The sequence below is a fragment of the Delphinus delphis genome, chromosome 1, assembly GCF_949987515.2.
Source record: "Delphinus delphis chromosome 1, mDelDel1.2, whole genome shotgun sequence".
Lineage (NCBI taxonomy): Eukaryota > Metazoa > Chordata > Mammalia > Artiodactyla > Delphinidae > Delphinus > Delphinus delphis.
The window spans coordinates 60,171,521-60,187,423 of NC_082683.1; the positions used below are offsets into that span (position 1 = coordinate 60,171,521).

General features: G+C 35.9%; 1 protein-coding gene and 1 non-coding gene across 5 annotated transcripts in view; one reads left to right on the plus strand and one right to left on the minus strand.

Moving 5' to 3' along the window:
• The window catches only part of SRSF11 (serine and arginine rich splicing factor 11), a 54,495-nt gene that overhangs the window by 24,014 nt on the left and 14,578 nt on the right, over positions 1-15,903 (plus strand). For all 4 annotated transcript variants that reach the window (XM_060023794.1, XM_060023799.1, XM_060023786.1 and 1 more), the window contains 6 exons: positions 1,470-1,562; positions 2,358-2,407; positions 4,277-4,404; positions 6,384-6,465; positions 11,836-11,967; positions 14,365-14,454. In XM_060023794.1, coding sequence (XP_059879777.1) covers positions 1,470-1,562; positions 2,358-2,407; positions 4,277-4,404; positions 6,384-6,465; positions 11,836-11,967; positions 14,365-14,454 — 575 coding nt within the window. The remainder of the gene's footprint in view (positions 1-1,469; positions 1,563-2,357; positions 2,408-4,276; positions 4,405-6,383; positions 6,466-11,835; positions 11,968-14,364; positions 14,455-15,903) is intronic.
• LOC132416108 (U6 spliceosomal RNA) lies at positions 9,963-10,064 on the minus strand. The gene has a single exon (XR_009517467.1). It is a non-coding gene; the product is annotated as a U6 spliceosomal RNA (small nuclear RNA).

The following is a 15,903-nucleotide window of genomic DNA, read 5'->3' on the forward strand; positions in this document are numbered from 1 at the left end:
CTTAAAATAAAGATGAATTCAAAGATCTGGGTAATTTGTAGATGCCTTTGATGTACAAAATTGTGTATTAACTAAACCATTTTTATAATAGTACAGTTGAACCTCGAACAACATGAATTTGAACTGTTTGGTCCATTTTTATATATATATATATATATATATATATATATATATATATATATATAAAAAAATAAGGATTTTTTTCTACTAATACATATTATAGTACTGCATGATCCAAGTATGTGGACCAGCAGATATGGAGGGCTCACTGTAAAGTTACAGGTGTATTTTCGACTGCATGAGGAGTCAGCACCCCTAGCCCCCATGTTGTTCAAGGATCAACTGTATTAACAGTGTTTTAACTCAGTAAACAGTTACAGTGCAGGAAGCTTGGTAACTTATTTTTACTAAATAATAATGAAACTAGGAGAAATTTCAGCACAGTGCTTGTAGAGAAGGTCAGCGGCCTCCAAAGTTACAAGATTTTGCTTGGTTTGTGTGCATTAAACTGACTAATCAGAATTATGTCAGGCAGGAGACAGAACCATACCGTAATTCGAAGGAGAAAAGTTCTAGTATAAGGAATTACTAATTAGTAACAGGAGATTACTAAGGGAACTCTAATGAGTACCAGAATCGCAGGTGTAGGAAGCAACCTCTACTTCTAAGCTAAGGAAGAAAACACAAGAAAGAAACACATGTAGGTGAGGGGGCGCATCTTCCCCCTCAAGGCTAAGATTCAGACCTCCTTCAAAAAGTTAGATACAGTAGAAAGTTCTCTGGAGTACCACGGAACTTGCTAGGAAGCTGCCTAAGAGGATGGCACTGAAACTCACTGAGGTGAAGGCCACTGAGTGTCCCATGTGGCACTGCAATAAGAATCAGAAAGGAGACAAAAGAACTATAAAGAATCCCTTCCACAGTCAGTGCCCTTCCAGCTCCCCCTAAAGGTATTTCCAGCTCCCCCTAAAAGTAAAGCTTAACATCGTGCCAGCTGTCAAAGGAGAAATGCTTATAAGGGTGCTGCCTTCAGTATCACGCAGTAGGACAACAAACAATGGATTTGGAGCTAAGAAGCAGTAAATATTTATAAATGGCACAAGAATGTGTGAAAATCTTTGCATTTTTTCTAAATTCTGATTTTAGAGATAAATGTGCTGTGATGAGTGAAAAATGAGGCCATCATGTTATAGCAGGGGTAGGCAAGCTATAGCTCTTGGGCCAGACCCCCGTTATCTGTTAATTTTTATTGGAACACAATTATGGCCACTTATTTATGTATTGTCTCTGACTGTTTTTGATCTACAATGGCATAGTTAAGTAGTTGCACTGGAGTCCACACAGCCTACAGACTTAAACTAGTTATTATCTGGCCTTTAGAGGAAATAAAAATTGACACACTCCCCCAACCCCCACAGTATAAGAAACAGAAACAAGATTTTAAATAAATAAAATTTGAAATTTCACAGATTGGCGCTGTTCCATTGGCTGCTTTGGGAGCTCCTACTCTTGATCCTGCCCTTGCTGCACTTGGGCTTCCTGGAGCAAACTTGAACTCTCAGGTATAACTTAATACCCTTCAACTCTGAACTCATTTTTGTAATTAAAAAAATTACTTCATTAAATGTTACTTTGCATTTCAAGAGCAGGAGTTAACTGACTTATATATTGTAGTAATTTTTTCTTATGTAAACTTGTTAATGAGAGATTTAAAAGGTCACTGCATTATTGGCCCCTTGCCCATCAAAGAATTTCTCATTTGATAAAGTTCAAAGTAGATGAGTTTCACAGGAAGCCAACACCACATCAATATGTTATGAAGTCAAAATAAAGTCATGAAATGATAGGAATGTGTGTTCATAATTTATTCTCTTGTCATCTACTCACTTGGAAATTTTTGTTTTCCCTCATTGCGATTTGGCTAAACTTTTTCCTGAAGTCCTTTATGGAATTCTTTTGATTATTATACTGACTAAGCACATTGAGTTTTGTTTTACATGTTTCCTTAAAATGTTACTTTCCCTTAGAAAGTCTTAAAATAAGGAGGAGGTCATTATTCTGTAAAATCTGGACTGTTCAGCTTCATAATTTCATTATTTACCTGATAAAGCAGCTCTGGGTATCCAGTACTACAGTCACTAATGTCACCTGTTTACTTTTTTAATGTTGTGACTAGAAAACTTAATATGACATATTTGGCTGGCATTATATTTCTATTGGTCATTGTTGTGCTTGGGATATGTTAGTTTCTGTAGGTTTGCCAGATTGTTCTAGGACATTTCAACATACTAAAAAAATTAAAATAGTAATCATTTATTGTTCTGTGTGTTCTCATTGCTATTTTTTTGTTTTTCCAGTCTCTTGCAGCAGATCAGTTGCTGAAACTTATGAGTACTGTTGATCCCAAGTAAGGATTTTTTTCTTCTGTTTCCATTGGTGATAGAGATATACTAATATCTAGAGAACAGGTATTTTATTTTTGATAGCTAAAAGAAAGTTTTCTCAAGGCATGCAATATGTAATCCTGTTTTCTAGAAACAAGGAGAAAAAATCCAGAGGTAAGCCCATCTATAAAGGGTTTTGTTTTGGAATAATTATTGGTCTTTGAAAATCATTGTAAATAGGTTAAACCAGGATGACAAGTAAAGAGCTGTGTTGTCTTTAGTTGATTCATTTAAAAAATTACACTGACTACTACTATACTCAGAAAGGGAGACACTATTTAACTATAGTAAAGCATGTGCATCCAACTAAAGGAAGTACAGAGGTGCTATGGGAACTTATTACAAGGAGGAGAACTTAGTTCAAAGATCAGAGAGGCTAAGCCCTAGGGCAAGGGTCCCCAACCCCCAGGCTGCGGCGCATACCGGTCCACAGCAGCCTGTTAGGAACCGGGCCGCACAGCAGGAGGTGAGTGGCAGGTGAGCGAGTGAAGCTTCATCTGCTGCTCCCCATCACTCGCATTACGCCTGGACCATCCCCCCACACGCACATACCCCTGTCCGTCCATGGAAAAATTGTCTTCCACAGAACTGGTCCCTGGGGCCAGGAAGGTTGGGGACCACTGCCCTAGGGGATGAATAAGAGGAAGACAGAAGTGAGGGAAACACTAGCCCAGAGTAAAGGAGTAATACATGTCACATAATAATAGTCAACGTCTTTTTAGGGGCTTTGAAAAGTTTTCTTCATGCTGTAATTTATATTTCCTACTTGATATATCACAAATTCATGAGATATTTTCATTGGTAATTTCTTAGTATATCAAATCTGAGCTTAATGCTTCTTCTTCTTAACTTGGTGAAAGTCACTGTCAATAAGTGGGAGAGCATGTGGGGGAGGCAGGACAGACTCATTTGATTATAGTAGTTAGTGGCATTTTTTTCTTAAAAATTACCAGATAAAATCCAAGTGTCTACCACCCTGCTTATAAAAATATCACTAACACAGTTTTTAGGGGCTTCCCTGGTGGTGCAGTGGTTGAGAGTCTGCCTGCCAATGCAGGGGACACTGGTTCGTGCCCCGGTCTGGGAGGATCCCACATGCCGCGGAGCGGCTGGGCCCATGAGCCATGGCCGCTGAGCCTGCGTGTCCGGAGCCTGTGCTCCGCAATGGGAGAGGCCACAACAGTGAGAGGCCCGCCTACTGCAAAAAAAACCAAACACTAATACAGTTTCTAAAAACTCCCTGTGTACTTATTCTTGTTTACATTTCCCACTCTACCCACAAATAACTACCAGCCTCAACTTGGTGTCTACAGTATTTTTTTACTTTTATAAACCCTTAAGGTGTATCTTTAGCCTTTCTATTCAGGAATTTCGTAAGTAATTTTGGTGTGCCATTGGCTTCTGCCTCAGTTTCTCCCCATCTGCAAGCTTAAAAGTAATTATCTTCCCCAACAAAATTATGATTTAGAAAGTTTTTAAATCATATTAAGGAAGATTCTGTTAATCAAAAATCTTTAGCATCAGCATATTCCCATGTACTAACATTTGCCAAAATGTGTATAGAAAGTTCATGGATGTTGAGCAAAATTAAATAGATTTTTTTTTCTTATTCCACATATCTCTGAGTCTTTTAAAATGCAGGTGCCATTGTAAATATCCAAAGCTTACTATACTATATATATATATTACATATAATTTTATCAAAATTGTGGAGTTCCCCCCCCTTTTTTTCAAGGAGTATCTTACTAAAATGAAGATAGGAACATGTGTTTATTTGAAATGCTGTTGTACATTTTTAAATATTTCAGATGCAATTCTTGGTTCTGTTCCAGGTTGAATCATGTAGCTGCTGGTCTTGTTTCACCAAGTCTGAAATCAGATACCTCTAGTAAAGAAATAGAGGAAGCCATGAAGAGAGTACGAGAAGCACAGTCCCTAATTTCTGCTGCTATAGAACCAGGTAAAATAGGTTTATGCAATTATGTTTGGAAATTAGTTGAATAATACTTCAGTCATTTTTTAAATTTTATTTCCCATATTTTGATAAAAGATCATTTAGTGCAGTGATTCTCATTTGGGAGTGGGTGGGTGGTATGGGTAAGAGTTGTTACCCAGGCATATTTGGAAATACCTGGAGACACTTAGTTGTCATGCTGGTACCAGATGCATCCGGTAGGCAGAGGGCCAGGGGTATACTAAACATCCTACAGTGTACAAGCACCTCCCACTCGCTAAACAAAGAATTCCTCATTCGGAAACATTAGTGCCTAGGATTACCTAATGCTTCATGTGATATTTTGGTGGTTTTTAATTTATGAGGTTTTTTTTTTTGGTGGTTTTTTAATCATTTATGTTTGCATAAGTTGGGGTAGCCTAATTGATTTCAGTCTTTTATTTGACCAAGAAAACCTACTAAAGATCTTCTGTTTATGCCATTTGTTTAAAGAAAAGCAAATGTATTATTCTTTGCAGATTGTCTTTTTGAGATGAAATGAATGGTTGTCCCATTGTTTTCCTGCATGTATTTTTTTTTTTTTTTTTTTTTTTTTTTGCGGTACGCGGGCCTCTCACTGTTGTGGCCTCTCCTGTTGCGGAGCACAGGCTACGGACGCGCAGGCTCAGCGGCCATGGCTCACGGGCCCAGCCGCTCCGCGGCATGTGGGATCTTCCCGGACCGGGGCACGAACCTGTGTCCCCTGCATCGGCAGGCGGACTCTCAACCACTGCGCCACCAGGGAAGCCCGGCTTCCTGCATGTATTTTGATCTTTGGTCCTGATTTTTTTTTTCCCATTAAAAACAATGTTTTATTTATTTTTTCACTCTATTTCTTAATAAATGGGATGGTTTTTATTATATATAGTATTAGGCAAATAATTGTTAAGTATAATGGATAAATTAATACCAGATGCTTTATGTGTATTATCTCATTTAATCAACAAATTATTAAACAATTAGCCCAAGGTCACATGGCAAGCAGTAGGAAATTTTGATAGACAACTGGACCTGTACGACTCCAAAGCCAGAACACCATTTCTGTTTTCATTGAAAACTCATAACTGAAATGACTAAAATTGGTTTCTTTATGAATTTTTTTTTTGCCCCAAGATTTTTGTTAATTTATTAATAATGACATTCACAATAAATTGAATCCTATTAATGAAATGATCTAAATGTAAAAGAGGAACTCAGTCTCACTTTGATAGTCCATATACGAAGAATGCAATGGCTGGATTTCTCTTTCATTATGTCCTAAGTTAAAGGAGTAAGTTAAGGAGTTTATGTGTTATTTTAAAACTAGGAAATGATGACAGATGTTTCTAGCTCTGCTCTCTGCACTTACACAGTTGAAAATGAGTGAGGAAGAAGAAGGACAGACAGATTTAAAAAAAAGCTAGATTAGTAAAATCCAGTTCTGTCCCAGCAGTATAGTGAAGAGAGTTAATGAATGAGACACTTCTTAGGAAAGGAGCATAGAGCTAAGTGATGAATGAAAGAACATTTTGCTGGACCAACAATTTTAAATGTTTATATTTTTATTGTAAACGTATTTTTTAAACATATTTTACACTTATGTACTGGTTGGGGAGATGCTATTAATACATAAACATGTAAAGATTAGCGTTTTAATCTGGGTGAATGGTAGCTATATTTGGGGAAGTAGAACCTAGGAATGGAAAAAGGGACTCATGATTTAGAAATCTCTAAAGGGTAAAGAATGAGAAAGGTAATGATTTTCATAGATTGTTTTATGGATGACACTTGACAGCCTCCTAAGTCTGGCAAATGAAATAGTCAAAGGAACCTTTAGCTGCCTGAATTTAAGAATTTTGTATTAAAGCTGAAAATTAAGGTAATAAATTCTAAGAATAACTCCTGAATGGGAATAATCTTCCTGCTTGACGATGTCTAAAGCCAAATTCCTTTTCTTTTAAATCCAGATAAGAAGGAAGAAAAACGAAGGCACTCGAGATCAAGATCACGTTCTAGGAGGAGGAGGACTCCCTCATCTTCTAGGCACAGGTTATTAGATTGATTGCTTTTTGGTAGTAAGTTGTAGCTTAGACAAAGATAATTTCTCTATCACATCTGCTTATCTCTTAACCTAATTAGCTCCTGGTTAAAGTGGTTTTGGTAACTACTGCTATTAGCAGAGTATGAGAATAAGTGTTCACACATATATAAATGAAGAAAAGACATGGATGATTGATACTTTAAAACCCCCAAAAATCCAGGCTTAGGAGGAAGCCACTGGGATTTGAGCACTGAAATGAATTAGTACTATGGAAAGAACACTGGACTTGAAACTTTTAACTTGAATTCTAGTTCTGACTTTTCACCGGACTCCTGAGAGTTTGAACATGGAATGTCATCATGCAGCCTGCAGATTACCATCTAAAGCTTGAATATTTGCAGATGACAACTTGTTACCTTTTATGAGATTGTTCTTTGTATTATTGGACAAACCACATGATAGTACCAATTATTCTTTATCCTACCTAGAGTAAGACTAGGCAATTTAAAAGGACCAGTGTATTTTTTTTTTCACATGACATTCCTGTATAAGTTTGTAAGGGTCTCTCTAGCCCAGTGGCTCTCAAACTTGCTGGTATTAAGACCTCTATACTTGTAGAAAATTTGAGTACTCCGATGAGCTTTTGTTTATGTGGGTTATATCTATCAGTGTTGGCCGTAATAAAATTTGAAACCATCATCTGAAATAACAGTAGTAAACCCATTTGTATTAACTTAGCTTTGAAACAAAACTTTTCCAGAAAAATTAAAAGAATCGCTTTGTTTTAAACCTTTGCAAATCTCTTTAACCTTTGGCTTACTAGAAGACGTGTACAGGATTCTGCATTCAACTTATTGCAATATATTTTAGTTAATATATGTAGAAAATCTTACACAAATATATAGTGAGAAGAAGGAAAAGTAATTTTATAGTCTTTTCAGGTAATTGGGAATAGTATTCTTTGATATAATACCAGACTTAACAAGAGTACTTTCTTAAAAGGTAGTAGTAATATGGAATCTGAAACCATAATAGTGAACCTTTTATATTTTGCTACTTTAAAATCTGTTGATCTTTCTTACACCTTGATGGATCTTTTTCCCAGGCATGCTTTTGTACAGTTATGCATTGGTGGTTTGGAAAATGATTGATTTATTGCATTATGCAAGTTTTCAAATGTTGACACATTTTGTTACACAAGATCAAAAAATGACTTGGTAATATCGCCACACATCTCATCGGTAAACCCTTTTAAAGTGTTAGGAAGCTGTCAGGTTCACAATGGTGTGTTCAGGTTTTCCAAAATTTAATTTTCTCTTGAAAGCTCAAATTTTATTATTGGCAACAAATTTGTTTTCCTTGAAGTGATAAACCTTACTCATTTTCCATGAAAGTGTTCTACCAAATACCCAAGTCTGAACAACCATGGTTTGTCACTTGTTCTTTCAGGTAAAGATGATGTTTCATGGCAAAAGCAATTAGGTGAGCTCACACTCAATCACACAGGTGTCTTCCTTGACACAGTCATTGAACTATAAAGTATCAGAAGTGATTTATGCATACTGCCCATTTTGTTGCACAGAATATTGCTGAAGGGACTAGATTTAATATTACTAGTCAATAATATTACTCTAATATTACTCAAGGGACTAGATTTAATAAATTTAATAGTTTTTACTGGCTTTATCAAAGACATCCTTAGGCAGGGTTTCTTTTTTTTTCTTTCTTTTTACTGCAAGTGCATACTACAAATGCCAGTGAAGAATACAGTAGATAATAGGGAGGTTCAGTTGCCACTACCTTGATTTGTAATAAGGAGATGCCAGCACTTGTACACCACCATTGCTTTTGCACTATTAGTGCAAATGTCACAGTGGAAAAGGCAAAAAATATCTTGTTATTATTTTGGGAAAAAAAAAAATTGATGGACCCCATAACATTGTTCAGTCATTTCTTAGACTGTGTCTTAGTCCATTCGGCTGCTATAACAATACCATAGACTGGGTGGCTTATAAACAATAGAAATTTACTTCTCACAGTGTTGGAAGCTGGGAAGTTCAAGATCAAGGTGTCAGCAAATTTGGTGTCTGGTGAGGACCTGCTTCCTCATTTATAGTTTGCTGTCTCTTCACTGTGTCCTCACATAGGGGAATGGACCAAGGGGTCTTCTGAGACTTCTTTCATATGGGCATTAATCGTATTGATGAAAGCTGCACCTTCATAACGTCACCTCCCAAAGGCCGCTACCTCATAATGTCATAACATTGGGTATTCGGTTTTGCATAAGAATTTTGGGAGGACACAAACATTCAGTCTGTAGCAGAATGTTACAGGGTAGTTTTGTCTGGTGTGTCTGTCACCCAGCCCATCTCATTCTTAAAGATGTCTTTCAAAAACCAAATCTAGAACATGTCACAGCTCTATGAAACCTTTAGAAGCTCCTTATTGTCTTAATAAGTTGACACATAAAACCTTAGAATGGTGTTCAAGGATCTTTACTATTCATCTTGGTTTAATCTTTCTACACGTGTCAATTGCCACTCCAGAATAGCTAACCTCATTATTATATTTGTTATGGTGATCTGTGATTAGTGATCTTTGATGTTGTTACTATTGCAAAAAGATTACGGCTCACTGAAAGCTCAGGTAATGTTTAGCAGTCTTTAGCCACGTTTTTAATTAAATTACGTACACTGTTTTTTAGACATAATGCTATTGCACACTTCACAGACTACAGTATAGTATAAACATAACTTTTATATGCACTGGGAAACCAGAAATTCATTGTGACTCACTTTTTTGTGATACTAAGTTTATTGCAGTGATCTGGGAACAAACTCATAGTATCTCTGAGCTGTGCCTGTACTTAGAATCCTAACCTTCCAGAACTGGTGCTCTCATAGCTTAGTTTAACACTTAAAAAGACTTAAAAAGGAGAACCTATATCTTTTTCCTTTGTACATAACAGGGACATGCTAAGGCTTTCAAATACTAATTTTAATTATGACCAATGGGAAATAACAGTGAAACATTTATTTCCCTGAACAAAGTGCTTTTGAACACTTGTAGTAATGCCTCATAACAGAAAGATAAAGATTATGAGTTGTTGTATTTTTAGCATCTTGGTATATAAAATGACCATTACTTTCAATAAGCTTTTTACGTATTTAGATACATAATACGATAATTTTTATTTTTCTAATTTTTAAAAGCTTATGTAAACTGTGTTGAAGTGGCTCTGCAGTGCAATGCTGTTGAAAAATAACTGTTTCAGCACCTTATAATAAATTGATTGATGTAATACCTCTGCTTATTAGACTTTTTAAACTATTTTATATATTTTTTTTAATTATTAAAAGTTAGATTTAAATAGTCATATGTGACTAGTGGCTACTGTATTGAACAACTCAGTTCTACCTTGACACAGACTTAGTTAAGTTTCAACTAATAATACAACAATTTTTTTTCTTTTGTAAGTGACTTCTTTTTTCCATGAAAAGTAAGAAAAAATATGGAACGCTTCACGAATTTGCGTGTCATCCTTGCGCAGGGGCCATGCTAATCTTTATCGTTCCAGTTTTAGTATATGTGCTGCCGAAGCGAGCACTATTTTATATTATTAATCACTTTGTTTAGAAGGAAACCTACAACAATGTACTTACGATTTTTTCCTGCAACTATGTTTTTTTCTATATACATTAGAGGTAGGATAAATGTGTAATGGTTTTGCTAAGATGATTGTTGACTTAAATTTTTGTTAAAGCCAGAATTCTCAAAATATGAATAATACTTAATTCTAATAGCATCAATTTTGGTTTTCCAGAATTTTAAAAAATTCTTAATAAGAAAGTGATGGTTCTGATATTTTATAGGGTCAATATTTCACTCAAAATATATTAGTAGTACCGTTTACTAGTCAGACACTGTAGTTGTTGCTCAAGGGTACAGTGGTATAGACATAATATACCACTTGTCCTTATGGAGCTTAGAAAAAGGTAGGTAAGCATTACATGAAAATTTCCTAGGATATAGACATGTTATTGAGAGGGATTGCTTTAGTAGATAGTTTCAAATATGGTCAAAAGTAAGAAATGAGCAAAATATAAAGTTATTGAATTCGATGAGACACTGCTACTGATGGGTTTTGAAACAGCTGCTCTAGAGAATGATGGCAGTACTATGTTAGCACATTAGTAAGAGAAGAGGGAGTCAGTATATAATATATGTGTCTACAGTAAGGCACTGAGCTGGGCTTTATAATTTCAACTATTCTGTGATGGAGGTGCTATTTTTCTTTGCTGAAGTAATAGGCTCAAAGAGGTTAAATAATGAATGCTCTCAGTTAACTGACTTATAAATGAGATTTGAACACATATCTTCTACATTACGAAAATGTCCGTCCTTTGGCACTTTGAAAAAGTAAAAGCAAAAAGTTTAAATTGTATTTGAAGTTTTCCATGAAAAGAGGTTGAATGGTCCACTAGAAATTAAATGACCAAGTCTAAGCAAAGAACTGCAATTTATTTTCAATTATTCTTAAAATAGAAAGGAATAAAATAGGAAGGAGGATCAAAGAACATCAAAAGGTTAATTGCACTTAACCTTTTAGAGAAAGTATGGGGAGCAGGGTGGTATGCAGTAGGCACAGGGAGAAACATCTCTTACGTGGCAGGAAAGAGATGATGATGTAATGTTGAGGACACTTAAGAGTAGAAAAGGCAGTTTGTACTGAGTTGTATATATCTGTATCATGCTTGCATTACTTGGATTTCTCTTAAACTGCAAATCGAAGAAGTGGAATATATTTCAGAGAACAACAACTGGAAATCATAGAAGGCAACACCCTATATGGTTTCCATTTTTAAAATGGGAATAATAATGGTACATACTTTATTAGGTTTATTATGAGGGTAAGTGACTTGGTATTTGTAAAGCATGTAGTGGGCATAAATAAGTATTCAATAAGTAGTAAATGGGTTTAACTTGCAATTGTGAGGAATCAAATAAAGTGTACTTGCAAAAATGCTATGTAATTGTGAAATGATGCAAATGAGTCAGATATTTTTTGTTTTTCTTCATTCTCTAGCAGTATTTTTAAGTTTGGAGTTGTAGTTTCAATGGGCAAAGTAGGATTGGTTTGACAGGTTGAGCAAAAGATTAAAAGGTGAGGAATTCCAGGGGTTAAAAGGTATTTACTAATTTCTAGGATATCAAAGATGTTGTTGTGTAGAGTAAATAAGTAATGGCAGGAAATTACCCTCACTGATGGCTAGTCCACATGTCTGAATCTTTTGTCTGATGCTTATATGAAATAGTCAGAAACAGAGCTAGTCTTTTTCCATTTACATACATGTGTTTGCTTCCTTTTACATTATAAGGCGGTCAAGAAGCAGATCAAGAAGGCGATCACATTCTAAGTCAAGGAGTAGACGACGATCCAAAAGTCCAAGACGGAGAAGATCTCATTCCAGAGAGAGGGGTAGAAGGTCAAGGAGCACATCAAAAAACAGGTACAGTAAAAAACTATTAACAAACACTGAGTGGGAAGACAAATTTTAGAGTTCCAACACCCCCAAATATTGCTGCTTTAATGACAAGAGGTTATGATAGGAGATGGGAAGAAACTGTTGGAGGAGGCTGACATTGTTTTCTTGTGCTCCTTCATAAACTTGAGATTTCTATTTACAGCTGAAGGCCTAGATAAAATTTCTTTGTAGTAAAAATTCTTAGCTGTTTCTACTGCCTTTTTTCATTTCCTCTTTTCTATTCAACCATTACTAAGGATGTAGTGTTACCAGCCACATCTCTTGGTATGCCAAAGAGTTTATGGCAGACAATCATGCCTTCCTAATTCATCTTTATATACCTCATTGTGAGCACCTTTGTAAATATGAATTCAGTATTGCTATATTCCAGAGACTGAACCATACTTAACAGGCTTATCCCATGGTTTGGGGACCAGTAGAGAATTAAAGTGAGGATTCATTAAAAAACAGACATCCCCACCTTAACATTGTATTTCAACTTAAACATGCATTCAATAATTTGTTTTTTTCATATAGGGCCACACTGTTTGAAATTAGGCGTAGTCTTGAATAATACATACCAAATCACTTTCTTTTCATTTAAACCACCTTTAAAAGTGTTGAGAACTCTGTTACTTGGAAATATCTTGATTTTTCCCCCCATTTTTAGTTGTCACACAATACAATTTCACAACACTTAATTTTTAACAAATGTCCTTTATCTCTTTCTAAAATATTTGCCTTAATTTTCTAGAAGCAGCCCTATATTTTATACTACTTTACCCATTTATATATTTAATTATGTAATTAAAATAGTAAGGATCACAGGGAGGGGGCAACAAAATTTACTCTTGGTAAGCATATAACTCAAGTGGGGACAGAGGTTCTGGGATAGCTTTACTGAGTGTTCAGCCTCTAACGAGGCTTTTACTCATGTTTTACAGTTAGTCATCTTTTAATTCAATCAGTCAAACAAACAAGCTTACTTAATGAAACATCTCTTATACAAAGCAATTAGGCATTCCTTCCCTCAAGGAACTTTCTTTATACTAGGAGAGAGGTGAATGTAATTACAAAGGAAGGGACATTGTTAGGGATGTCGGAAGAGATTTATTGAGAGGTGACTCTTGAGTATTGAATTCTGATAGATTTGACTGGACTCGGGGGCCATGGTTTCAGGTAGAGAATGTTTACAAAGTTAGCATGAATTCTTGAAATAGCAAGTATTTTGGTATAGAAGGACCAGGAAATGAGGTCAGGAAAGTTAAGGAGACAGATCACCATAGAAGGCTTTTTTGTTCACACTAAGGAGTTTGTGGCTGATCAGGAGGCAACAGGAATGAATTGAAAAGTGATGAGCAGGGAATTAATATTTTCAAGTTTGTACTTCGAAAGATTTCTGATAGGGGGTATAGCATCAATTTGTGGAAAACTGGGGCCCCTTAAGGGACTATTAAAGTAATCTAGGAATTCGATGATAAAGACTCGAATGAATAGAGAGGATAACTAATGGAGCAGGATGAGCAAAGATGGGAGGGAATGAAGCACAGGATATAGGGTGGGACTAGCCTAGAACAACCGAAGAGATACTTTAATCTCTAAAACTGTAGAACAGTTGAAAATAGGTGTGTGTTTATAAGAATATAAGGGACATATATATATTATAAATATGTATATATTTTACCTTTTGCCTAGAATCTTGGGGCGAAAAAATGCTGTGGGGAATAAAAGTAAACGTAGAAGAATCTGTAGAAAGATTTTAGTGTTGAGGCCTGGTTGTAGTAACACTCCATTTTGATGTTTTTTTCCTAAAAGCATTGAATAGCCCAGAATATATAGCAGCTGGGAAAAAGTTACAAGGTTGGCTTCATCCATGAAGAGGTTACATCGGGTGTGTGCTTTGAAAGAAGAACTTACAATAGCGATGGGGTTTTGGCCTGTCAGTAGAGGATTTAGAGCCAGGGTCGGTTGGGAAACTGCTACTTACTTAGCTGAGAGAAAAACAGAGTGTTGAAGAGCCTAGAGAAAATTATTTAAACTATTACCGTTTATCGCCAGACACACTAAGAAACTGGCCAACATCCTTGTTTTCTTGCCACATACTCTGCTTTGCTCTTGGAGAGAAGTTTTATGTGGAATACCAGGAAAATAGGATTTTTAAAATTTGTTTACCACAAATACGCCGCTTGAGTTACTATTATTTTTAAGTTTGTAAGTTTGTATAATAACATTAAGTTTGTATAATAAAAGTTTGTAAGTTTGTATAATAACATTAAAGAATAACATTAGATTTCACTGTACATCTGTTTTTATTTGTAGTTTGATAGAAATATATATTAGTTGAACCTTCCAATACATTCATAAATTGTTTTCATTTATTAGAGACAAAAAGAAAGAAGACAAAGAAAAGAAACGTTCCAAAACACCACCAAAAAGTTACAGCACAGCCAGACGTTCCAGAAGTGCAAGCAGGTAGGGTGGCATTATGAATTCTCGGCATTTTTTTAAGCGTTCATTTTTTATTTTTATTTTTTTACATCTTTATTGGAGTATAATTGCTTTACAATGGTGTGTTAGTTTCTGCTTTATAACAAAGTGAATCAGTTATACATATACATATGTCCCCATATCTCTTCCCTCCCACCCTCCCTATCCCACCCCTCTAGGTGGTCACAAAGCACCGAGCTGATCTCCCTGTGCTATGCGGCTGCTTCCCACTAGCTATCTACCTTACATTTGGTAGTGTATATATGTCCATGCCACTCTCTCGCTTTGTCACAGCTTACTCTTCCCCCTCCCCATATCCTCAAGTCCATTCTCTACTAGGTCTGTGTCTTTATTCCTGTCTTACCCTAGGTTCTTCATGACATTTTTTTCCCTTAAATTCCATATATATGTGTTAGCATACGGTATTTGTCTTTCTCTTTCTGACTTAACTTCACTCTGTATGACGGACTCTAGGTCCATCCACCTCATTACAAATAGTTCAACTTCGTTTCTTTTATGGCTGAGTAATATTCCATTGTATATATGTGCCACATCTTCTTTATCCATTCATCCGATGATGGGCACTTAGGTTGTTTCCATCTCCGGGCTATTGTAAATAGAGCTACAATGAACATTTTGGTACATGACTCTTTTTGAATTTTGGTTTTCTCAGGGTATATGCCCAGTAGTGGGATTGCTGGGTCATGTGGTAGTTCTGTTTGTAGTTTTTTAAGGAACCTCCATACTGTTCTCCATAGTGGCTGAAGCAATTCACATTCCCACCAGCAGTGCAAGAGTGTTCCCTTTTCTCCACACTCTCTCCAGAATTTATTGTTTCTAGACTTTTTGATGATGGCCATTCTGACTGGTGTGAGATGATATCTCATTGTAGTTTTGATTTGCATTTCTCTAATGATTAATGATGTTGAGCATTCTTTCATGTGTTTGTTGGCAGTCTGTATATCTTCTTTGCAGAAATGTCTATTTAGGTCCTCTGCCTATTTTTGCATTGGGTTGTTTGATTTTTTTGTTATTGAGCAGCTTGTAAATTTTGGAGATTAATCCTTTGTCAGTTGCTTCATTTGCAAATATTTTCTCCCATTCTGAGGGTTGTCTTTTTGTCTTGTTTATGGTTTCCTTTGCTGTGCAAAAGCTTTGAAGTTTCATTAGGTCCCATTTGTTTATTTCTGTTTTTATTTCCATTTCTCTAGGAGGTGGGTCAGAAAGGATCTTGCTGTGATTTATGTCATACAGTGTTCTGCCTATGTTTTCCTCTAAGAGTTTGATAGTTTCTGGCCTTACATTTAGGTCTTTAATCCATTTTGAGCTTATTTTTGTGTATGGTGTTAGGGAGTGATCTAAGCTCATACTTTTACATGTAGCTGTCCAGTTTTCCCAGCACCACTTATTGAAGAGGCTGTCCTTTCTCCACTG